Source organism: Leiobunum rupestre, chromosome 2 (genome assembly GCF_980474605.1).
Source record: "Leiobunum rupestre chromosome 2, qqLeiRupe1.1.hap1, whole genome shotgun sequence".
In the NCBI taxonomy this organism is placed as follows: domain Eukaryota; kingdom Metazoa; phylum Arthropoda; class Arachnida; order Opiliones; family Sclerosomatidae; genus Leiobunum; species Leiobunum rupestre.
The window spans coordinates 27,299,098-27,326,027 of NC_143385.1; the positions used below are offsets into that span (position 1 = coordinate 27,299,098).

Here is a 26,930-nt window from a genome sequence, read left to right on the forward strand (position 1 = left end):
CAATTGAGTTACTAGCAAAAAACCAGGTTGAAACTCTTTGATGCATTGAAAACATTTAAAAAAAAACATTCGTCGTAGGTTCCAAAAAAAGTATCACTGACCTTGGAATTACCCATAAATCATTTTTTGTAAAACTTCCTTTTAAAAATATTAAAAATAATATAGTGTCTCATGCAATCAGTTTTTGAATAATGCGCCATTCTATAAACCAACATAAGCCTTTTTGTTTTAATGTGGCTGCTGCGTCACGAGTGACGTATCGATGACGTTTTTCTACGAAAAGCCCAGGACATGAGGGTAAATTCGACTAGGAACCTGGTTTTTAAGTATAAACGGAACTGATCTGCTAAGTATTTCCTGTTGAAAGAGCTACATAAACACCAGCCTATCAAGTGTAGCTTATGTTATGGAAAGGCCTATTCAAGCCTTCATGGAAGATCAAGGATGGCAATATTTTTTAAATTCATTTAAAATTGAGATTTTTTTGTTCGAAAATAACTTAACTAAAGTTTAAAATAAATATACGTAAATAGGTTTTTCATAAAACAAAATATTTTCTTTAAAGTATCAAATTCGTCATTCTCTAGATATCGCAAGTACATGTTTTATGAAGAAACGTTCGATCATATTTCGTTCACGATAAGCGTAGATTAGCAATGCTTTCATTCTAAGTGGCATTCTTGTTACTTATAGAGTTAGTCGCCACGCATTGATTTACTTAACATATTTAATGTTATCATAAGATAATTTTTTGTCATCCTTAAGAAGTTAGGAACGAAATCAATTGGTGTAACCATTTCATCGAAATATCAAATTTCTCATTTTGCTTTTTCCAAACGGTCCCTGTACCCGCCATTAATTTTATTAGCAGGGGCATTTTTAAACACAACCCTTATTTCTCGAGATATATCGGCACTTTTCAACTTTGAGCCTGTGTTCAAGAGTTAAGATTAGAACTATCCTAGTGAGTATGTCAACTGCTCTCCGGAAAAAGCCAGCTATTTCGTACGACTCTGTTTGTAATTATATTTTATCGCACTAAGCTTGTCTAGTCGGACTCGCTTCGTAGGCGAATGGTCTTTTTCTCCAAATTGAGCTCCGAACTTCCAAAGTAAGAGTTTTTTAATTTATTATATATGAACTTGCTTCGTTTCATCATTCAGTTCCGCTTTGTATAGCAAGGCTCTATGAGATAATTATTCGTTAACTCTAGTGCGAAAAGAGCAACCTTTAGAATAACCATTAAATACAAGCCGCTAGAGAATTTAAAACGGTTTTGAAAGATCAAATTGTAAAATTTTATTGTCGAATGTATTCATCCTATGCTTTTTAATACACTTGATGACACCGAAAATGTTTAATTTGATCTTTCGAAACCGGTTTAAAACATTTCGTAAGTGTCTAGTGTGAACGAGGCTTTAGTGATATAAGAAAGAACTTTTTATACGGAAAATTCAAAAGTCGTCTGCCAAATTCAACAGAGTAGTTAACACGACTGAATGTAGAAGGCGCTTTCTTTCCTAAAATAAGGTATCGTTTAATTTTACACGCGCCTCCTGAAAAAGAACAAATGCACGCGCGCGCTATCAACTTTAGTCTTACAAATAAAACTAACATAAACTCGAGACTATTTTATTCAGTGACACGCGCATGCGCGTAGGTGAAGTAAGAAAAAGAGAGTGGAATTTATTGAAGCGGCTATTCTTTTTGTAAACTGTCTAATTGGCAGTTTCTTTTCTGTTATATGGGAATTTGGTCGAATGATATAGTTAAGACTCGTTACTGTTGTAATTACATAAATTATGAGCAAAAATATAAGTAGACGATGACTATATTACTAATAAGCGATGAACTTAAATACTAATAAGTGTATAACTTCATGTTAACGTAACAGATTATGACTATTGCATTTATTCTTGTTTGCCCGTTTAGGGATTTTATAAACTAAAATCCATTTTTGACAAAAAATTGCCAAAACGAAAAATAAAATATCTTTTTTGTGGCATTTATAGATAATTAATCAGAACTAATTATTTTTGAAACTTGCCATTCAATAGATTGTCTTTTCTCAGTGAAAAAAATATAATGGAAGATTTAAAATAACTTTTTTCCAGTTATAATAGCTATTTTATAAGATAAAAAAAAAACTATTTTTCCATAATTCAAAAAATGAATAAAACGAATAAAATAATTGATGGCTTTGCGTAACTAAGCTATTTTATTTAATCAATTCTTATTTGAGGAATATCTTATATAAATTATCAATTGTATAAAATATCAGGTAAACATCACATAAACATCTTTTGGTCGTTTTCCAATAATTTGTCTGACCCGCTTAATTTCTTAGCTTACTTGCAAATAAAATATATATTGTTTAATCACTTTAGCTTACTTAGAAAGAATATATATATGTATATATATTTTAGATTTAAAGTTATTTTATCGGATTGCATTTGTTTTTTACTTTTCTGAAATAAATAATCTTTACAATTAACTTGAAGTTGAAAAACGAATAAAAATAACCGATTTTGGCGGTTATATGAAAAATAACGGATAATGCTGGATAGTGCCGAGCACTCATTTACACAACTGCCTAACCAAATCGCAGAAATCACGTGATAATTTACTCAAAATGAGTGCCGTGTTTTCGTTTACGCACACAGTACGCGGAGAGCACGAGTTATTTTACACGAATTGGATAACAGTTCATTTCTATCAATAATATACGCCTAGATCACGTGTTAATTTACACATTTAGAATATTGTGTTCCCTCTACCTAAAATTACACGAAATGAGTGTCGTTCTTTCGTAAACGTAATCAGTACGTGGAGATCGCGTGTTATGTTACACAACTAGGATATCGTGTCTTTTCTACCAAACAAATACGCGAAAATCAGGTGTATATTTACACGACTAAGGAATCTTGTGCTCTCAACCTCACAAACACGCTGAGATCACGTGTTAATTTACACAAATGTTATAAAATATCAAAATCACACGTGTACAACACGTGTGAAATTTGACAAAGTGTATTAAACTATAAATAACAAATTTACACCACACAAAACACGTGCTATTGTTACCTGGGATGTCACTATTTGAACAAATATTTTTTTTGGTATAAATAAAAATTTAAATCTTCCAAAATAACTGCCTAATATGCGTTTTATAACTCTAAGAAATATTAATAATTGAAACTTCTAACTTTTAAATTGTTTTTTAGACACTAGAATAGAGAAAATGCTGCAGTGGATTCTGAAGTTTCTTTCTTGGACGCTGTTGTTAAATTGGCCTTTGATCATTGGTTGCCTAAACGACACTGATTATAATCTCGAAAGTAATAGTTTCATAAAAATGTTAACTTTCAACTAAATCTACTTGCGTACGAGAATATTAAAATATATTAACCTTTCAAATATTATATAAAAATAAAATCTAAGGTTATTTATTATTTATTTGTAAGTTAAGAAACCGTACCCCCAAGTCAATTTCTAAAAGTAGTTGCCTATAATAACTAAATCGTTATTTGGGATTGAATATAGCAACTACAAAGCCTCTAATATTATTCTAATTTTTTAAGGTTTTAGTTTTAAAAAATCTAATGACCAAAGATTTCTTACGGATTCCTTAGAAAAAAAATCTAACTTTGATTTTTATAAAAGACAGCTGTAAAATTTACACGACTTAATGAAAACAGAAGGTTGTGATTAAAGTTGAGAGCATTTGTAGGGTGGAATCAGCTGACAGACTGGAATACACTGTTAACCACTCTACATGTGGACTCAGATTGGGAAATGAGTTAATATGGCTTGTAAAATTTATGAAAACAGAAGGTTGTGATTAAAGTTGATAGCATTTCTAGCAGTTGCGTAGACAAGGGGGGTTCCGGGTCCAGACCCACTTGGGCCTACCTTTTACTGTACTAAATTTCCAGCCCCTTCTCAACCACCATCTTAACTTCCACATACTTCGATCCCCCCCCCTTGCCGAATTTCTCGCTACGCCACTGAATTTACATAACGCAGCTGATATGAAAATCGATGACCAGTTACCACTTAATATAGTTTAAAAGTAATCCAATTAGTCTGTGTACACCTCTCACACATTACCAGGTGGGAGAAATTAGTACAATATTAAATAATGGGAATTTGAGTTTAATTTTATTCCTGACTTTTTAAATTTTACACCAAAATGAAATATTCAAGAATAATTTTAAAAGGTCTTACGACTAGAGTGGGATTGGGAAATAAGTTATTCTGCCTTGTAAAATTTACACGGCTTAATGAAAAATTAAAACAGAAGGTTATGATTCAAATTTATTATAACATTTTCCTAGCTAGTAAACTGAAATACACTTTCAACCAGTAAAGTTCAGAGTGGGGTAGCAATAGATCAAGTTAAATGAATGAATTTAATGAACATAATAATGATTAAATTGGAATTAATGAAATTGGATTTTACATACAATTTTGTATAGAACTTAATTCTGATTGAATTCTATTTAAACAGCATGATTGTTTGGATTTTATCATCATAAGTATATTTTGTATTTTATGAAATGATGAAATTGGATTTAATCAACTAACAATATTGAACTCAATTTAGTAAATAATTATTTTAGTATTATCTAATCATTAAGAAATTTGCCTTTGTTTATGGAACTATATTAAATGTACACATTAGGATCACATATGTGCATACCGTATTTGGTAAGTGATCTTTAAGTGAGCCAATGATCTTGAAAATATTTTGATTCACTATGAGATCACACACATCTCTTAGAGTGCATTCTAAGATAACAACTGTAAAATGCTGGTTCAGCATTAGATCACATTTAGATCATTCCAATTACGCCCATGGATCATTACTGAATCACTGAAAGTGATCCAGAAGTGTGCTTAAATGATCTAAATGTGCTTTTTGAATTTGCAGTGAGGTTCAACGAGCCCTCAAAAACGTGAAGGAATGCAGAATTAGCTTTATTGTGGACAATTTACATTGCTGCAAGATTCCCTTACACCTTTTGGTGAGGGGTGGCTTTACTTATCTATCATCATAGTTCCGTGCATTTCAAAGGTTTCGCAATTGAATCCAATTTGAAACGAATAAGAAATTAGCGTTTCGCAGAATAGATATTTTTTTTGCTAAAAATGAACTTAAAATTTTAATCCGTTCCAAATGTGAGAATAATCATTTCCCTCGTCGATCGGTTTTAAACAAATAGTTGTAGTCCAAATAATCCAAACCAAATGCATAAAGACACATTTCATGATGACGAACGTTATTAAAATGTCAGTCTGAGTAACAAATAACCTTCAAACATTTTTTGGACTCTTTCTAGTCCATACAATATTTATGATTTTAATTTAAGTTCCTATTCAAACCATCATTTAAAGTTCTCTCTCTTGGAAAATTAGCTTTTTCAAAGTTGCTTATATAATTATTGAACCTCAAAATTTTTAATTTTCGTAGCGACAGCCAATTGCGGTGGACATATTATTAAAGACGAAGGAGAATTGCATAGTCCCAACTTTCCAGACGAATATTATCCCAACGAAGAATGCGTCTGGAATATTACCGTTCCGGATTCTTTCAAAGTAGCCTTAAGGTTTATCTCTTTAGAGGTACATTAAATCTAACCATATGATTTTAATTATGCTCTACGTTCAACATAAATGTATCAGTAACTTATCTTTGGCGTTTTAAAGATTTACCGCGAACAATATTTAACATTACCAAACATATTTTGTCTTTATCAGACTCTTTGTCTCGTTTCGCGCGTTTGGAGGCATGCCAAGGCGTGGGTCTGACCAGTAATAATTGGCTTTTAGGAAGTGAATTTTTATTCGTTCGATGCGCTTATCATTAATTAGTTCAACTTACTAACATAATTGTGAATTAATTTAAAATTTGTGTTTTTTTTATATAGCCACTTGCTCCACGGACTAAACGTCCATATTACAGGGGGCAAGTTGTAAGGTTAACGAAGTTTGAAGTTTAAAGGGGGTTTAAGCGGTCAAAGAATTACAGGAGAACAAAATTAAAATTTTATCTATGAGGCGCTACGATATATAAAATAAATTAGGTCAAAAGTGAAAGAGGGCATGCTAATAAAAGTAGAAACTAACAATTACAATTAGTGTGAAAATTCGCTCTTTCTTCATTCAAAGATCGAGGACAAGGACAACTGCGAAATTAACTATTTGGACATCCTGGATGGCCACGATAACGGAAGTTCGTTGTTAGGCACGTTTTGTGGCACGGAGATTCCGGACGACGTGCAGTCGTCGAGCAACAAGATGACCATCAAGTTCGTCACAAACAACTCAGCTCAAAAACATGGCTTTTCGGCGGTATTCTTCAAGGAAATTGACGAGTGCGAGGAAACGGCTCATCAGTGCGAACACGAATGCGTCAACACTTTGGGCAGCTTCCATTGCAAATGCCGCCTCGGATACAAACTTCAAACTAATGAAAAGAAATGTGAAGGTCAGAGTAAATTTTTAATATCCTTGCGATTCTGGAATGTGATCCTTTAGCTAAGTTAGAAATTCCGTATCAACTTGCCTCTTGTATTTTCAGTAACGGCTCACTAAAACCACATGATTTCATTGTCTTGCAATCCCCCAGATAATACAAATAACAATCATTTCTAAAGGTGGGATCAGGCGCCCACCAATCCACTAGTACCTCAATTTTTTACCTCAATAATTTTATGTTCTACACGCTAAAAAAGGTTGCGTTAAAAATTACCCAAATTGGGCCAATTTTTAACCGAAATCTGTGTCCAGTATTGTACCTACCAAGAAACTTGGGTAAACTTGAAACAACCCAAGGTGGGGTTAAAAAATTACACATGCTTGGGTCAATGGAAAACTACCCAAGTGGTTGGGTAGCATTTTAATAACCCAAAAAAGGGCCACTTATTTAATGACCCAAAAATTAATAGTTGTTTTTTTATTTAACCCAAAAGTAAGGTATTGTTTACTAACCCAAAATTTTAGTCAAATGCGACTTTTGCCCAATTTTATGGTTAATAATTACATTTTACCCCAAGATTTGGTTAGTTGAAACTACCCAATTATATGGATAAAATTGGACATTTGACCAAATTAATTGGGCAAAATCTACAATTAAGCCTATTACCTGGGTATTTATTATATATGTAAATTCAGTCCCCTGCAACAGTTACGGCCTTGTCAAATATCGTTTTTAAAAATTAAAAAACACTTTATTTTAGTACTTTAAATATACAATAATAATTCACAAACTTATGGAATTTGATTTTGAACTCGAAATTTTGACAAACAGTTTTTAAAACTATGAAAATCTTCTTATCACAGATTGTTTTACACGAGTCCGAAATTTTGGTCTTAAGCTAAATAACAGAAACATTTATCCGGAAAGATTAATCTCAAAATAAGAAAATTTTTCAAAATGGAAATAGAGTATGCGTAGTCTGATACTATTCTCACCTAACATAAAGGTGGACATGTCTTAGACGTAAAAGGGTTATTTAAAAATGAAAGTTTATGAAAAATATTCTTGGAATGTTATATAATGATGATAACTATTTTATTTATCCCTTTCCCAATAGGTGGTTCATCAGCAATAGGGCAAACCTCAATGTTGTACGAGCTACTTAATTGTTAGAACATACTTCTAAATTAACCAAAATAGTCTTGAGTTAGAAAAACATAATATAATGAAGTGTGTGTTTAGTCACAATTAATTAAGGACATAGAATTCAATATTTCAATATTGAAATAGATATTTTATGAAAAAAATTTCCATACCATAATAGTCATAAAATATAAAATAATTGTAATACGTCAAACAAATTAAAAGTATTTTTTATGCTCGTTACTCTAATATTTTAGTTGCATCACTTTAAATATCAGTTTAATAGTTTATCTACTTGCCATCAAATAGTTTAAAATCCAAACCAAAACGTTTGATGAAAAATTCCACATGTCGGTTGGTTTACATTTCATTCTAAGCACGTGATTTTCACTGTCGCTTGAAAAGGGTTGTAAATCATGGAAAAAGGTTTATTCTACCTCTGACATCTACGAATATATTGAATAGCTTTCAATAAATTCCTTAAAGTAACGAAAAACCATAATCGTTCCAATCGATTCAATGCTAATAGTTAGGTCCGGAGGTGGCGCCAGCGCCTCCGTAGCAGCAAAGAACGAATTTCGCTATTTTTGATCTTTTGGATATAGGCCGCCTGGTGCGAGCGTAGTGAGCGCGGGAAGTTGGCCATGGTTTGGCAAGTAAACGTTAAAATAATGAACCAATAAAAACTCAACATTCAAACAATCAGATTGTTTAGCAGCCGACATAATGGAATTTTACCAGTTTTTGGGTACATTTTACCCAAGTTGGGCAATAAGACAAATCCGGCAAATAAGCCAAACACAAAACCCTTTCACAATAACCCAGAAGTTTTAGAACAACCCAAAATTGGGTTTAAAATTAACTCAAATTGGGTAACAATAAATTTTACCCAGAATATTTAACCCATACCTTTTTAGGGTGTATAGTTGATTTTATAAAGAAAAAAGTGGTCTTGGCCAACTTGCCAAAATTTTACCAAAACACAACTTTATTTGTAAATTCTTTGCACGAGTGACTTGCACGTGTTCTAGATAAATTGATATTCCTCGCGACTGTACCGCGCGTTCATAGACTTGTAAAAGAATGGTAAAAGACGCTGTGACATTAAGAGCCACAATAAAATAAGAACTATTAATCTTAAGATAACGTTGCCTGCGATTAGTCGATACGCGGTGCTATATTATGGTTAAATGAAACATTTTGACATTTCGTCGAAAAATGAAATAATCATTTTCAATTTGAACGAAATTTTTTTTTTAAATTTTATTAATTTATCTTCAAGCCAATTAGAACGCACTAGTTAAAGAACAACCTGGCCCTAATTTTCAAAGTTTTTATTTAGACCAGGTAAAAATGATATGATAAAGAAAATAATGTATAACAATTTCAAAAAAATAACCCATCAACATTCTAGAAAAACTTTCTTGTAATTACTAGTTCTTCACCCCTGTTACAAAAAATTGTAATTCCTTTAATTTGGAAAAGGAATATAAAATACCTATAAGTAGATAAAAGATAACGTGAACAATGTCATAATGAGTTTTTCAAAAAATCAATGAACTAACTTAATAGTAAAAATTACCGCCGCTTTAGTTTTTCAATTAAAACTAATTTTGGAGTTGTCTTGTAACTTCTTTCCGTTCACAGAGAGCTGTGGGGGCGTAATTGAGATGTCCGATGGCTCTATCAGCAGTCCATCCTATCCTGATCGCTACCCAACTGATAAGAACTGTACTTGGGACGTCATAGCTCCTCCTCAGTATCGAATTACGCTCACTTTTACTCATTTCAATGTGGAAAATGACGACGTAAGTTTTTCCTCGATCCATTCATTTTTCTGTCTCGGAGAACGCGTCTCAACTGTTTCACTGTTTTGTTGAAGCAAGTTTGTATGTACGACAAAGTGGTTGTCCTCAGCAAGATGGGAGAGGACGAGATGTCAAAGCACGGGATTTTTTGCGGAACGAAACTTCCACCCGTCATCACATCCGAGGGAAATCACCTTCGCATTGAATTCACCTCCGACAGTTCGGTGCAAGGAAGCGGTTTTATCGCAGTTTTCTCCACCGGTATGAATTGGTGCTCGCTATTCTTAGAGCTACTACAAAAGGTTATTGCCCAACAACTTTAACGTTTCGTGAATATATTCCTAGATAAAGACGAATGCGCCATAAGCAACGGCGGATGTCATCATCTATGCACAAATACCGCTGGAAGTTACATATGCTACTGCCAAAAAGGGTTCGTTCTACAAGAAAATAAACACGACTGCAAAAAAGGTGAGAAACTTCTCTTTCTTCAAAAGCGCCACAGAAATCATATACTGAACTAACCAACACTTAATTTTTCTTATACACTTATTGGTAAAACAAATAAAAAAAAATCGCATCACTTTGAATGGTAGCCTTAAACGTTATAATACATGTATCTCAAATTTGAAACGATACTTTTTTATGAACGTTCCAAAATAGAAAGTAGTCATTTAGCTTTTTCATCTTTTGCAAATTAAAAGTATATTTGGGTTATAACATTTGGTTTTACGTAGTAATGCCACTATGGGCATCTGGATTTTAATAAAAGTTGAAAAGCATAATTATTTTAAAAAAACGAAGTCAAACTACTTTAATTACACAGTAAAAACTTTTTAATATAAAATTAAAAATTATAATACGCTATACAGAGCGCACGACTAGTTTCGCCGTCTGATACAGAGGCATCTTCAGGTCTGATTTTAACAATCAACAACAAGTTCAAAAATTAACAAGTTGGCAAGCCAAAATAAACCTCTCCTCGGAAGAATTGTCCCTAGTGGTATTAATTTCTCGAGATACCGCTTAAAGTTAAATCTCCGCAATTAAAAGTTATTTGTTAAAAATGTTATCCCAGTTCTATCCCGCCCGGTATAAAATTTTAATTATAATTATAAACATTGAGACGAAACAACCAATTTTAATTTATTCAGAATATCATAAGTTAAGTAGTTACTTCAGTGAGTTAGACGTACTATAACAATGCACAATTGAATTAAACCCTTTTTACAGTACAAGTTTATCAGTTGAATATAATACGCAGCAAATTTTAATGAAATAAATATCTACAGAGGGTATTATAACGACCGTTCGCTTTTTGGTTTATAATTTTAACGGAATCGGGCAGATTTTAATTAAACGACAGTTTATCGAAATTTTGTTAAAAGAATATTCCCTAAGGCCGCGCGACAAATTAACGAGAATAATTTCCCGTCACCGTTATATCGCAAATTTATTTGATTCGGGATTGCCAGAACTGTAATGTTGTGGGCGAGTGATTAGAAAATAAAATGGCAACCAGAATTATGCAAAATTATAAATGTTTATTTTTATTTAGAACAGTCTATGGAACGTTCTAGATTTAACTTTCATCAATAAACCAACAATATATATCCCTTCTACGTAATTGTACAGAACTGGTACTCAAGTGTCTAAGACTAGATTTGTCTTAGTTCATCGTGATTGAAAAATAAACCAAAACACACTTACACTTAAGTAAATATCATAAATTATACTGAGTAATTTGAACTAAATTTAAACTACCTAACTATTAACTCTGTCTAAATTAACAGCTGAGAGCTGTTTGCTACTAATTACTTCCAATCTACTTAATTAGCATCACAGGTTGAGTTGATAATTTCAATTCAAAAAATAATAACAATCAATTTTATCTTACAGCTTACTTGAGTTAGTTCACAATTACTTTAACACTTTCAGTCTTAAACACGCACTGTTCATACACTTAAGTCCATTCACTCACGTTCCAAACGCGAAACACAATTTAACTCTTTTCTTGACCGAAGACCGAACATACTAATTAAAACCGCAAAGTTACCTCATAACGTTTGACCGACACCAGGACCCTGTCATGTAGTAGTTCGTCTGACAGCTAAGAACTAAGAAAGACTTTATCTTCTATATTGACGGCAACGGCCTTATATACTTATATTTTATGTTTTTTTTGACCCGTCGAGATTGGACTAAAGTTCAAAAAATATAAGAGATTATATTTTTTACCCGGTTTGATTGATAGTTCTCCACACGGTGGCGCTATATTATTACTTTGATATAGTTTCCGCGGGAGTTTTGAATAATTATCCTTTTTCTAAGCATTATTAAAAGGTAACAATGAACTACTTTTTGTGTTTTAACGAAATTTTGTTAAGAATTAAACAAAAATTTAAAACAACACAAAAAACCGTACCAAAGAATAAACAAACAAAGTTCAATATACAATATATACAGATATTGTATTAATCCGTTTAGTAAAAAAACCCGCCTTATCATAATGGTTCCTTTACTTTAATATTTTCCCTAAGGAAGTCAATGGCTCGGCGGTGAATTATCCGCAATGTTACAATGCGACCCGAGTTCAATACCTGATCACGATCAAATTTTACATTTAATTTTATATTTAATTAAATTTAAGATTAATATAATCTATAAATATTTAATTAAATATAAGATTAATATAATCTATAAATATTTAATTAAATATAAGATTAATATAATCTATAAATATTTAATTAAATATAAGATTAATATAATTTATAAATATTTAATTAAATATAAGATTAATATAATTTATAAATATTTGATTAAAAATATGATTAAAATAATTTATAAATATTTAATTAAATATAAGATTAATATAATTTACAAATATTTAAAATGATGTAGAATAAATTATAGTACCTAACGTTATAACTTTGTAAAGGACATTCGCCAAATCTGTTTTTTAGAAAAACACCGTATGCTAGCAAGAGTTGGTGGTTGAGTGTTTAGAGTAAATCTCTAGCACGAGGCAGACCCGGGTTCGATTCCCGGCCGGCGCCAATGATTCGCAAATTGATACTAAGACGAATACCGTGTACAATTGGTGGAAACCCTGCCATTGGACTCAGCACACGTTCCGTCCCAAAGTCATTAAGAAGAAGTTGGAGAGAAAACGCCCGTACAAACACGTAGACCCAACATCCACAACCATCATAACACAAACGCAACAAAATCCACACCCACAACATTCACAACACGAACTCAACATTCACAACCTACACATAAACATTGCAATAACGAAATATCCAATCAAACTGAATTAAAACTGTCGCGACGGTAAGCGTTGACGAAAAAAGACACACCAGACCCAACCGCAAATCAATCCGTTAACGCTCACCGTCACACGGTGATTTTGCCAACCCTTCGAGAAACTGCGAACGCAGAAATTTCGAGAAACTGCGTACGCAATGATTACCCTTTGCCCCGAAAATGCGGACGCGTTGGCAGGCCTAACAGACAGGCAGACCCACCCACAGACAGACAGACACGGTGATTGTATGACCCCTCCTAGGGGACTTTGTCCCCTCGGAGAGGTAAAAATGCACAGTTAGTCAAATGGGCGTCACAACAATAATCAGCAAACCAAAGTTCAGCTAATTATTTGTTTCAATGTTTAAATTTTCAAACATTTCCAAATTCTGAATCTTTAAAATGTTGAAGTAAACAACAAAATGTAAATTTTTTATTCGGCCAAAAACCAGACTTTATTCATTTTAGGGCGTTTCGTTTACATGAAAAGAAGTGTTTTCTATTGAAAAAAATGTCTTGAAAATATTAGGCTTATAGAAATAATAGTTTTTGAGTTTAATGCACTGGCCGATTAAATTAAGACACCCTGTATAAATGGTTAAGTAAGGAATTATCGACACAAGCTTCTTTAGTTATAGGTGTTATATTCCGCTAATTTTAAATCTTAATATGGACTCTTTTCAATTCTGAAGATATAGTTGTTTTATCTTTTATAACATTATTAAAGGTTAATTTTAAGATTATGTCTAAAAATCTCTTATTGTTTGACCGAAACAATCAGATATATCTTCAAAATCTTACATTACGCTTACAATATAAACTAAACCTTTCGACAAATAAAGTTAATGTTTTTAAATATTATGCTTAACTACATTTATAAAACATTATTGCGCTAGAAAATCATCCTCGTTAAATGTCTATATATGTCTATATTCTGGCTGACTTATATATTTTAATTATTTATTGAAAAACTTAGTGAAGTGCAGATACTTCAATATATACCATACATTATTAATCATAAAACCCCAGTGATACTCTAATGAACTCTTCGTGCCAGCCTGCTGGTATTGTCTTTTTATTCTGTAAACTTATGACTTCTAAATCTTCTGGGCTCCACCCATTTTCACCGAAATCCCTTTCTAGTGTATTGGCTTTCCCACAGAATCTTCTCATTTATCGCTCGATTTCTCTCAACGAGCTTCCCCCTTCCAGGAAAGAGGCGCACATTACGCCGATTCATAAGAAGGACCCTAGATCGGATCCTACCACTTATCGCCCTATAAACAATCTGAATCAGGCTCCAAAACTCAGTGAGCATTTGGTGTTTGATCAAATAACATCCTTTCTCCACCGTACTAGGTTTTTCTCTCCCTCTCAACACGGTTTCCTCTCAAGGCGCTCTTGTCTTACTAACTTGCTCGAGGCTACAAATGCTTGATCTCAGTGGATTGAAGACGGCTATAGTTTTGATATTTAAACATAAATTTTCTAAACCCTTTGATTCCATGCCCCACGCTTGATGCCTTGAAGCCCTTGATGTGGATTAAAATTATTTGTCGAATCCGAGGGGCTGATCACTCCGCGTAATCGGTGTACAGAGCCGTACCTTTGACGGTACTAATGGGATAACGCGAAATCTTTGAAGTCCCTGCCTTTGGTAGTGCTAATCTAAGCGTAATCCGGCGTAATCGGTGTACATACTTTCTAAGAGTGGTTAGCTTCAATTTTCTACGCATACCAATAAAGTCGGTTCGATGGCTGAACTTATTAGACGTAATTTTAATTTTCGGAACTCTAAACTTGTAAGCAGCTTTACCATTCACTCACTCTCCCGCTTATTGATTACTGTCCCCCCGTTTGAACTCAGAATTTATTCACTGATCTTTCAGCTTTGCAAAAGGCGCAAATTCAAATTTCAAAATTAGTTACCAAATTTGAAAAGCTTCCAGCCCTCTCCCGGTTACAAGCTCTTGGTGTACATTCCATCTCCATTAGTCAAAAAATTAATAATTGAATTTTTTTAATAACAAATTAGAACTTTATTTTACAGATTATTTTAAGTGCGGTCTTTGCGGTCATCAAAATTCTAAATGGTTTAATTTTTACAAATTTAAAAAGATAAATTTCATATCGACATATAAAAGTAAAAGATCGACTTAAGAGCTTTAAAAAATTGATTTCTAAACATAAATTGGGTAGCTCATCTTGTCAATTTACTACATTTCTTTTTTTTTGATCGCTGGAATCTCATTGGTAATTTTGAATGGCTTCAAATAATTTCGGATAAAATATTATCGTTCTTGAATCGATATTATTAGACTTCTGTCGCACTGTGATTGAGATGTCCAACGGGTATATCAACAGCCCATCTTTTCCTGATCTCTACCCAACCAATAAGAACTGTACTTGGGACGTCATAGCTCCTCCTCACTATCGAATCACTCTCAATTTTACTCATTTCGACGTGGAAGTAGAAAACGTAACTTTTTTTATCAATTCATTATTATGTCAAGTAAAACTCGTTTTAACTGTCACATTGTTTAATTCGTAGCAAGTTTGCAAGTACGACAAAGTGGTCGTCCTCAGCCAGATGGGAGATAACAAGATGTCATGGCACGGGGTTTTTTGCGGAACGGACCTTCCACCCGTCATCACATCGGAGAGAAATCAACTTCGCATTGAATTCACCTCCGACAGTTCGGTGCAGAAAACCGGTTTTATGGCAATTTTCTTCACTTGTAAGAATTGGTGCTCGCTATTCTTGGAGCTACTTCAAAGATTTACTGCCCGGCAGCTTTAATGTTTCGCAAATATCATCCCAGACAAAGATGAATGCGCCATTAGCAACGGCGGATGTCAGCATCTATGCACAAATACCGCAGGAAGTTACAGGTGCTTATGCCAAAAAGGGTTCATTCTTCATGAAAATAAACACGAATGCATAAAAGGTGAGAAACTCCTCTTTTTTTAAAAGCGTCACTGGCATTGAAATTGGACGCAATTTTCCAACCCTTCTTACAATGCGTGCCGTTATACACTTCTCGGTAACATAAATAAAACCTTTTTTGTATTATCTCAAATTTTAAACCAGAAATATTTTTTTATGGATGTTCCAAAATAGAAAGCAGTTATTTAGCTTCCTCGTATTTTGCAAATTAAATCTATATTTGGGTTATAACATTTGGTTTAACGTAGTGCAAATGGATTTAAATAACATTTGCGGAATTTCCTCTAGGCTTATGATGAGTAAAAATTTAAAAGCATATTTATTACTTATAAATGTTAAAATTTAAAAACAATTCCCAATTCTGACTATTTTAACTGTTGACTTAAACAAACAACATGGTAATTTTCTCGTCTTTTTTTAATTCGGCCAAAACCAGAATTTTACGCTTCTAGCAAAAATAGTTTTTGAGAAAAATGCAATGGCCGATTAAATTAAGACTCCCTGAAGAAATGCTTAATAAACGAATTACTGACAGATATACAAGCTTCTATAAATTTTGGTGTTACAATCTGCTAATTCTTCCAGAACGTCATATGTAATCTTTTCATTTTTGATGAAATATTTGCTTTTTATTTTATGACATTGATTATTATCACACACAGGTTAATTTTTAGGGTTTGTCTATAAAATCTATTATTGTTGGATCTAAACTATCGGATATTTTCTCAAAATATAACATCACGCTTGCAAAGAAACGAAAGCTTTATACCGAAAAATTAGCAAATTTGTTTTTAATATTAAGCTTCGTGACATTTAAAAAACATCGTTGCTCTGGAAAAATCCTCTTAGGAACTACTGAAATGTGAGTCTGTAACAATTCTGGCTGACTTATTTTTTATAATACTTTATTGAGAAACGTAGTGACGTGTAGGTGCTTTAATTTGTAATAGCAACTATGTAAACTTTGTTCGTCGATTTCTTTCAAAGAGTTCTACACATCATTTTTTTAATTAAAAAAATGGCTTGATCTCAAAATGGCGGAAATGCCTTGAATCGGTAAGCTAAACTTCTCTTAAAAGACAGAACTCTTAAGAAAATTACTAATTTCTGCATTTAAAATTATAAAACCAATAAATATCTACAAGATTTAAAATGTAGACCATTTATATGAAACTCATGGTAACTGTTATCAAAAATTGCACATTCACTCATCACTTGCCTTAATATGGAAAAAATTCAATGATTTCTTGTTTCACAATAGGTTGACCCAAAAATGGAAAATTCTTATAATGATGGCGCTTTTGGCAAGGTTAACGTGGAAATTAAACTCGTGGTCGCGAGACATGAGCTTTACTTTAGATGGGCAATGGCATAAAGGAGCGAGGATTTCTTATCTTTCTCAAGAGCTGCTTCATTAATTTTCGTTTTCTTCCAAGAAGTTAAAGACGCTTTTTTTATCCCAGACTTGAAAGTGCCGCGATTTACGTCATATCCCTTGTGGAAGGTTTTATTAAAATAATTGTTTTTATGGCAGGCGTATAAAATATTATGTTTTATATGGTGTTATTCATCAAAATAAGCTAATGGTCGTTGTGACTTCAAAATATTATAATAATGCGACAGCGAACCCTATAGCATCGTTTTATAGCTAACTAATTTAAAGCCGTCCGAAAACAAGCCTGGTTTACTATTTTAAAGTATCCTGAAAAATAAAAATATCTACATGTAACAACAGTTATTGGCTTGCTCCGGGACAAAAAGAGATAATAACTTAAGCTAAATATCATTTAGTTTATTTCAGATGCATTAGTTAAAGATTTAACATATTCAAAGATTAAATTCCTTCATTTTATGTTTACTAAACGTTGAAGCCATATGGCTGTTCAATTAACTGAATCTAACGAAATTAATTATATACGCATATAAATTTAGAAAATAGATTGAAGGCTGAGGATAATTTAATTGATTAACATGCCTTCAGATATCTAAAAATTACGTCTTAAATAGCCTGATCCATTCGTTGTTGGAAGCTTTACACTCTAGGCTATTGCCAAATTGGTGCATATGGTGTAAACCAATGAATGATCTTAGTAGGAATTGTAGCCTGCTACTTAAGCTGTTGCGGCTTCTTAATTTTACTTGCATGGGTAAAGAATATCACATCAAATTTCACCTGCGTGTATGTGAAAATGATTAACATCCATTTCAGAGAAAAGCCTTTAAGTAGCTTCGCCTGCTTAAGGGTCTTTGAGGTCGTCGAAAATCTAGAAGTTTTTATCTTTACAAATTTGAAAAGAGACTACTTATACTTAAGTACTTAACAAATTTGATTTCAAAATAAAATTTTGATAGCCCATCTTGTGTATTTATCACATTTCTGCTTCTTCAGTTGCGGCAATCTATTTAATAATTCGGTATAGCTTAAAATCATTTCTGGTGAAAAAACATCAATCTTCAATCTTTTTTATAGAATTCTGTGGCGGCTTGATTTATATGTTCGACGGCTTAATCAGCAGTCCATCTTTTCCCGACCTATACCCAAACAATAAGAACTGTACTTGGGACGTTATAGCTCCGCCTCAGTATCGAATCACGCTCAATTTTACTTATTTCGATGTGGAAGCTGAAAACGTGAGTGTTTTTTATTCATCTATTTTAGAATCGCGGAAAACACGTCTTAGCTGTCGCACTGTTTAATTCGTAGCAAGTTTGCAAGTACGACCAAGTGGTTGTCCTAAGCAAGATGGTAGAGAAGGAGATGTCCAGGCACGGGGTTTTTTGCGGAACGGACCTCCCACCCGTCATCACATCCAAGGGAAATCACCTTCGCATCGAATTCACCTCTGACAGTTCGGTGCAAAGAAGCGGTTTTAGCGCAGTTTTCGCCAGCGGTAAGAATAAGTGCTCGCTATTTTTTGAGCTTTAAATATTCGAGATAATTTTTCCAGATGAAGATGAATGCGCCATAAGCAACGGCGGATGTCAGCATCTATGCACAAATACAGTTGGTAGTTACTTGTGCTACTGCCAAAAAGAGTTCGTTCTACATGAAAATAAACACGACTGCAAAAAAGGTAAGAAACTTGTCTTTAGGAAATTATTTGCCCGCGAATTGGATCTTTTTACCCCAACCCATCTGGAAATTAAATAAAAAATGCTTTTATCAAAGCAGTTGAAAGGTTGATTTAAGGGGGAGTAGTTGAGATCTATGAAGTTGAAAATGTTTTAGGTTTACAGATTTTGGTTTTTGGAATTTTCAAAAGCTAAGTTTATTTCTAAAATAATTTCGATCGATTTTCCTCACCTTTAATATATTTTAAACCCTTCCCTTAAATTTGAGCCTTGAAACTGTAACAGAAAACGGGGCATATTTTGCCTAAAATTCATATTTGTAAAAGAAAGCCATAAGCTGGAAAATAAAAAGTTTTTATTTAAAAACCATATATTTAATATAACGGATCAGTACTTTGCTGTAGGATATTTTACTTTATTATTGAATGTAGTTAACAGTATATAAAATAGTTTTAAATATATTATATTCAACTTAACGTTTAATTGTTTTATGTCAAATTGACTTCTAATTAAATATAGTGCGAAACTTTTTATTTTACATCCGCATTAAAAGGGACCCAGCGTTAGATCATCTGGAACGCCAATTGTAGATTTTCACAGATTGAATCTTCGGAATGTAATAGGTTATTTTTGCATAAGGTCATTAATATTGAAATTGAAAGACAAAGCTACTTGGATAGTCTTTTTTATTAAATGGTTAATATTTTGACATTTACATTTGGTATTTATAGCATTTTGGTAGTTGAATTCCATGTGATTATGTAATATGAAAACGGAACAAGAGAAAACGTTGTTTCAGATCAGTTTCGTAATGTAATATTGATTAAAAATAGAGAAAGAATACCCTCGCAAGAACGCTTATGCAATAATTACCATTTCTGTACAATAGTTTATTTCGATAACAATGATGCGGCAAAAAGTTTGTAAAAATAATTTATCCAAGATACAAACAGGCCAGCGAAATATTTCTTAAACCCACATCTCTACTGATCAAGTGATTATCTTTGCCATAACCCATAAGAGATGTCATACTAATTTTTATATTTGAGGTGCCAATTTCAAAATTGTATTAAACGGTAAAGCCCTTAATAGCTGACAATAGTTAACAATGATTAAATATTTAATAATAATAATTGATAATATATAATTAATTTACCGGGAATTTTGGATACTGCAGCTCTTACCGTTTTACATTCATGCATGCGTAGGCATAAGTTTTTAAAAGTGAAATAAAATTAATTTAAAAAGATTATGAACCATTAACTCTAATAAAAATGTTTAGTAATAATAGTTAGTACTATGTGATAGCTTACATTAAATATGTAAAAACCAATCGATCCAGAATGATTAATGATTATATAAGGAAGTTATTACCGTATACGTACAGGGGTGCTAAGGCTTAAGTTTTTAAATGTTGATTACAATTAATTTAAACAAGATTATGGTTATTTTATGTACGCCTAAATAAATGTATCTCAACCAAATTTATTTATAAAATATACATTTATTTACACTGAAAAGATTTAAAAATAGTTTGAGGCGATGCTTTACGAAATATTATTTTTAATTTTGTAACATGGCTGCCAGCTCACGAACTTCCTAGCCAATGAAAGCAGACATGTCAAAAATTTGTCTATGAGGGAAAGCCATTAGTATCTTCTTATTTACTGTCGAGTAAATCTTGTATAGTATTGCAATTTTAATGTGTTACACAATCATTGTTGACAGTAAGAATAATGCCGCTAGCCTCCCTAAAGCCTGGTTTTCACTTGGCGGAAAATCACCGACAGAAAGTTCGACGTCGGCGATTTGGTTTTCGACGTTTCGCTCACTGTCGGCGTTTTAGCATTTTCACTTGGCGTTTTTTTTAGTGCGGAAATAAAGCGATTTTTTTCTGGCAGCGAGTTCGTCGGCTTTCGTCTGATAGTGGCGAGTGTAGATTTAAGCCTAGGCCTAAAAATGGATGATTTACCTGATCATAATAGTGAACTATTGATTAGAGCTCATGTAAGCATTTAAAATTTAATGTTATTTTACATGAACTATCGTGTTCAAAGAAATATGAGTAATGAAAGATCGGTTTGTGTGAAAGAAACATACTGGAAAAGAAGGCAACAAGGGTATCAAGAAAAAAACACGTTCCAAAATTCACAGAAAAGCACGTGGCCGAGTTCCGGATGCAAGAGGCAGGAAATTAACCATCCCCCCTGACGTCACAGTCACCTTTCGAAAATGGTTTTTGATTGGTTGAAAAAGAGCGAAATCGCCCAACTGCGCGAAAAAAATAGAAATGAAAATCGCCACGGTACAAAACCGAAAACCGACGGAATTTCCATCCGGCGTTGACGGAAATTTTCGCCCATTTTCCGTCGACGCCGGACTTTTTCGCCCAAAAACCGCCAAGTGAAAACCACGCTTTTAATGCTGAATCTTGGGCATGAAAAACCTTGAAAATAATTGTCTTTTTTTCTAAAAGTGAACAAAAAGTTATATTTTTTCCTGCCTTCTAGTGTACTGTCGTTTCCCATAGGAAAGCATGTTCGGCCCATAAATAACTCTGGCTTACCGGCCAGAGTTAATACACGTTGTTTTATGTGTTTCTATATTTAAAAATAACTCCATTTTTTAGATCAGTTTTGAATGGTAGCATTAAAGGTTGGAATTTTTTAAGGGGCAGGTATTAAAAAATAGTTAAGGTAACAATGGCATTTTTTGTAATAATTTTAAGCATAGAACAATTATTGTTTTTAAATGTAAAGCATATTTGGGTAAATTCAAACGGTCTTAGGTAGTCCTGCCACCAGGAGCAACATTTATCTAGTTTTAATAAATGTTTACCTGTTTTACATTTGTTATTTAAAGTACATTTCAACTCGGAATGTTTAACATTGATCAAATGTAAAGCTAGTTATTCATGATATGCGTTCACAGCACATTATTTTGTTTGAACTGCGATACAACTGCAGCGAACATTTTATCATCGTGACAACGAAACAACCAGGTTGCTTTTATTCAGCTGTTATTAAAACCTCAATATTGAATATTTAAACAGCTTATTTAACGTTTTAAAAAAACCTTAAACATTGTGTTTGTTATTAGAAAAATACTCTCAATATTGCAGATAAAAACAGCTGACACTGAACTCGTTCATGTCCTTTATGGAACAAAATCCCATTCATTTTATACAATTACGGACAGAAAATCTTCTGCCGCATACAATCTGTCTCTGAAATATTAGTTGAAAATATGTGCTACTCAGAATCCGTTACATACGTGATCTCCAACCCCATTTAACTGATCTTTACTAATTTTTTTAAATTTAAGAAATTCTTTGTCTAAATCATTTTCCAAATTTCCGAATATTTGTTATATTAACCATTTCTGTAAATTTCGAATGATTATTTTCTAAACCATTTTTTAATATCTACCTAAAGAAATCGGAGAAAAGAGCACTTTAAATATAAAAAACACAATGCTTTTTATTTGAATTAAGGTTTATAGTTGTATTGTATGAGCAATTTAGATTTACTTTCGTTGACAAACGGGCAAATTCTGTCAATGACTACTGGTAAAATTGTTTATTTAAGAACTTAGGGAGCAATAAAGATCGTTCTTGAATGCTTCATATTTTTAGACCTTTGTGGCAGCGTAATTGAGATGTCCAACGGCAACATCAGCAGTCCATCTTTTCCTGATCTCTATCCAACCAATAAGAACTGTACTTGGGACATCGTAGCTCCTCCTCAGTACATAATCACGCTCACTTTTACTCATTTCGATGTGGAAGGAGACTACGTATGTTTTTCTTGATCCGTTCATTTTTATATCAACGGTACCACTGTTTTATTCGTAGCGAGATTGCAAGTACGATAAAGTGGTTGTCCTCAGCCAGATGGGAGAAAACGAGATGTCTAGGCACGGGGTTTTTTGCGGAATGAACCTTCCACCTGTCATCACATCCGAACGAAATCACCTTCGCATTAATTTCACCTCCGACAGTTCGGTGCAAAGAAGTGGTTTTAACGCAGTTTTCATTACCGGTATGAATTAATGCCCGCGATTTTTGTAGCAACTAGGAAGGATAAGTGCCCAACAACTGTAATGTTTCTCGAATATCATACTAGACAAAGACGAATGCGCCATAAGCAACGGCGGATGCCAGCATCTATGCACCAATACCATCGGTAGTTATATATGCTTATGCCAAAAAGGGTTTGTTCTTCATGAAAACCAACAGGAATGTCGAGAAAGTGAGAACTCTATTTTAACCTACAAAAGCGTTATTGCCTGAATGAACTACAATTCTTTTTGTCGCAATTTGTTAGTAGGTTATTGTTTCCATCAAATAAATACTACAGATTTTACGGTTTACCACCCTGGTCAAGGAGATTGCTCGTGGTACATTAGTACCAAGCCTGGACATAGAATTAATCTTGTTAGTTTTGATTTCATTTTGTAGACGAAATATAATTAGCTATGTTATTCTCAACTCTTGAAAATTTGCCTCGTATTTAGGTTTTTGAGGCGTTTGAACTGAAGGCCCACGAAGATTGTTCGTACGAACATATTACCATTTACGATGGAGATAGTATCGAGGCACCAACACTCGGTAGCTTTTGTGGAAACAACGTACCTCTTCCTATTTTGACTTCCAGTAACCACATGTACATGGTTTTTAAATCAGGCTCGCCTTTACATGGAAGAGGCTTCAAAGCATCTCATAGCACCAGTTCGGTTTACTAGTTTTCTCCAACGGATTGTTAATTTGAGTCCAAGTTTTTTTTTCCTATAGTTTGTGGCGGTGATTTGGTAGCTACTGCGTCACTAAACCAGTTGTACTCTCATTCCACTTTCGGCGACCTCCCGTACGATGACCAACAAAACTGTGATTGGGTGATCAAATGCGACCAGGAAGGTGGCTGCTTTATCAAGTTGAAATTCTGGACTTTTGAGATGGAGATTGAACAAAATTGCAAATTCGATTTCGTAGAGGTTTATGACGGACATGACGATTCGAAAAGGCTCTTGGGGCGATACTGTGGCAGTAGTGTATGCATCTTTTTATGTATTTAATGATTTCTAATAGCTTGAATTAAAAATGTGGGTAGTTGGCTTACTAACGTTTCAAATTGGGAAAAATTGCATAATGTAAAAGCCATTTTAAGAGTAAAAAAGTTATATGGTTTCTTCATAATTGACAAACACTTAGACCTTCAAGCTGCGTTCATACTTTAGCTTTAAATCAGTTTTCTTTGCGAGTCCCCCCCCCCCCTTTGATTGGTCGAATCTGGAATTCAAACCGGTTTAAAGTAGGTTTAAAGCTCCAGTGTGACCATGACCAAGTTTAACTTATTTGGACGAAACATTATGGAAAGTGGTGTCACTGAAACGGCTCATATTCTGGTCCACTATTGCGAAATAAATTATGTAAATAATATCACTATTTTTGGTGTGAAAATGGACGTTTTATTAAAAAAAGCGTTGTTTTCCAACTGTTAAAGAGATTTTGGCGAATAACTTAATCTAAAACGTTCAATATCTGTGTTTGATTGTCAATATTGAGGGAATCTTGATTCACTAACAGTTTTTAAAGCCTTTAGTGTCAGCTGATTAAATGTTTTGTATTGAGGTTTTAACTGCAGATAAATATCCCCCGTGGTGTTTTTTTCTTGCTGCAGTGACAGGGCAGTCCAATCAAAATGATCTATAGTGTACCAACATCATGAAAAATTTACTTCATACTTAAGTTAAATTGAATATTGAGAATTTCAATGTATGAATTACAAACAATGCGAGAGACGGATAAGGCCGAGTAGGCTGAAGCCTAGGAGCCCATTAAGAGCAATGGTTGAGGAACCCAAAGAACCTCGACGCTATGGGATAATATGGCACTGCAGAGAGATAAAAGTTAAATGAAATGCGCTTTATATGACCGCTTAAATTATCTTCTTTCCAAACATGTATTGATCTTTTCATTAATTGATTTTATCAATTATTTCTGAAGCGGACGTGTTTGTAGTAGGCCATTTAAAGATGAAATTCAATTTTATATTAAACTGAATTCTCCTAATATAAACTAAAAATAATCATAAAGGTCATTGCAGTGGCGTAACTAAGGTCTCCGCCCATCCCTACCCCCGCGAAACTGGTTTTGGGGCCACTTATAACCGGGACTTCGTAAAGGTAATTACTCTTATATAAAATGTGATTGAGGACCAGCAGCGGCGTCCCTGGAGTCACTATCGGTCATGGTTCCTCTCCAAGCTATCATGGTCTGAGTCTTTGAGTCTTCCAAAACTATCTACGTTAAATAACGACATATCACTAAAAACAATGTTATTCAATAATTACACATTCCTAAATCTACTTTGTTTCTTTGACATACATTTTGCCACCACTTCATCTAAATCCAGTTTTCGGCACGTTTAACGCTCAATTCTCATCACAGCTATATCGCTTAACCTAGAATCTGTCATGGGTTTTCTTAAGAATGTTTTGATTATTTTAGATTAGAAAAGGGCCTTTCAGTGGACGCGGAAGTAACTGGTGAAGTTAAATATTCCTGAAATGCGGTGCATAAATCTGGCAGACTACTTGCTATATAAAGGCGGGTCCTTACAATAGATATTTTATTTCTGCCAAAGATGTTTGACTCCGTAAATAAATGGAAAGATTCCTTTTCTCCCTTTTCGTAAACAGTAGGCCTCTATATGGTGTTTTATATTTTATATGGAAACTATTCCCTCATAATCAGTATGCCTATTGTTGCTGCGTTACTCTCCATTATTTCCTTATTACAAAAATTTAAATATTATTTGAAACGGACCATTTTTTGATTTTGACTCAAATTTGGGCTCTTTGAAACAGTATGCATTTGGTAGTTTCGTTATTCGATCTCATTCCACAAATCACTGTTGACTGAATACGTTTCTTCAACAGATGAATTTGATGAATAACCTAATTTTGAAGCTTTGAACATGGAGCTAATATAAATCTTCTTTCAAGCTTCTTCTTCTTTCGTATCCTTTAATTTGATTTTCCGCGAACCTTTTAAATATTTTCGAGGCATTTTAGATAATATAAAGTATCCTTATCCTAGTTAATATGACTTATTGCAAAGATGAGCTCTACCCAATACTAGGCATCTAATACGATTAATGATTTTAGGGCCCCCTGACATCTTCATTGCGGGGTCTGAGGGAAGCTATTTACACCACTGGCTGAGTGGGAACAACAGATTTTTAACTAGACAACGTCTTCGGAATAAAGCCGTTTATTAGAAACTTGAATCTATGGTACCAATTTAGTTTTTAAATATGACGCTATTTGGAGACACGTGTGCAGTAAATGTTTCTATAAAATACGGGAGGTCATGCGACAATATCTGAAACCCACGTGTAAAAGTCGTGTTCAAGTAAAACACATGCGCTCGTGATGCATATAAAAACATTTTATTCTTTTAATTGGTATGGTTTTATTTTATAGAAACCCCTATTCTGTAAAATGTTTTCACACTTTATCTACACAATCTTTGATAATACGTATCCGACCCTTGTAGGTTCCGCCCGAGCTTACCTCATCAGGAGATTCTTTGCTTCTCCGATTCCGTACCGACCAATCCAATACTGGCAAAGGATTCTCAGCATCCTACCAAGAAGTGCAAGAAAGCGTCTGAAACTTCAAGGACCTCATGAAAGCCAAAATTAAATTTATTGCCAACATTTAAAATTTGCATCTAGACGTCCTACCTCTAAAGTCAGTTTATGTGAATGTGAAAAATTAAAAAAATTGTTTTTGTAATAATTCAATATATTTCTAAATACGCTCGTATAAGCTTCCTTCTTATTTTTTTTATTTAACACTTGCATGTGTTAGTTAATAATTACTAATTATTCCTGTAAGCTTTGTCTTTCCCAGAAGTCAAAGGGCCCACAATTATGTTATAATAACAATTTCATTTATTCATGCATATATTTTTTATAGTTAGTCTCGGAGATATTTAGTTTCAGGAATAGTATAAACCCTCATTTAAGCCTATGGCCCTAGTAGTTGACCAAAATTCGGAACCCTTTAAGCTAGAGCTATAACTAAATTCGTGGGCGTTTGTTTTGTGATTTGAAAAGTTAGTCCTTTAAGGGTAATTATTACTGTTAATAAAAAACTTTGCGCTCTT

General features: G+C 33.4%; 1 protein-coding gene across 2 annotated transcripts; it reads left to right on the forward strand.

Moving 5' to 3' along the window:
• The first annotated feature begins 1,011 nt into the window (after positions 1 to 1,011).
• Positions 1,012 to 26,912, forward strand: LOC149957238 (tolloid-like protein 1). 2 transcript variants are annotated; one of them, XM_090164752.1, is made up of 20 exons: positions 1,012 to 1,111; positions 3,225 to 3,338; positions 5,474 to 5,625; positions 6,172 to 6,490; positions 9,272 to 9,432; positions 9,507 to 9,693; positions 9,778 to 9,903; positions 15,057 to 15,217; positions 15,290 to 15,476; positions 15,561 to 15,686; positions 18,156 to 18,316; positions 18,390 to 18,576; positions 18,634 to 18,759; positions 22,392 to 22,552; positions 22,611 to 22,797; positions 22,882 to 23,007; positions 23,083 to 23,192; positions 23,273 to 23,486; positions 23,550 to 23,806; positions 26,316 to 26,912. In XM_090164752.1, exons 2-20 carry the CDS (start codon positions 3,242 to 3,244, stop codon positions 26,430 to 26,432), a joined length of 3,162 nt encoding a protein of 1,053 aa, XP_090020878.1. In that variant the 5' UTR covers positions 1,012 to 1,111; positions 3,225 to 3,241; the 3' UTR covers positions 26,433 to 26,912. The 2 variants fall into 2 exon arrangements, with proteins under 2 accessions (XP_090020878.1, XP_090020879.1); XM_090164753.1 differs by having other exon boundaries at positions 23,086 to 23,192.
• The last annotated feature ends 18 nt before the right edge of the window (positions 26,913 to 26,930 follow it).

What these genes read in the sequence shown, in the direction of transcription:
- LOC149957238 (XM_090164752.1), top strand. Translation starts at nt 3,242, where the DNA reads ATGCTGCAGTGGATTCTGAAGTTTCTTTCTTGGACGCTGTTGTTAAAT. An exon ending in TAGCGCAGTTTTCGCCAGCG is followed by an intron (nt 18,577 to 18,633) that starts GTAAGAATAAGT and finishes TAATTTTTCCAG; the next exon opens with ATGAAGATGAATGCGCCATA. An exon ending in TAACGCAGTTTTCATTACCG is followed by an intron (nt 22,798 to 22,881) that starts GTATGAATTAAT and finishes ATATCATACTAG; the next exon opens with ACAAAGACGAATGCGCCATA.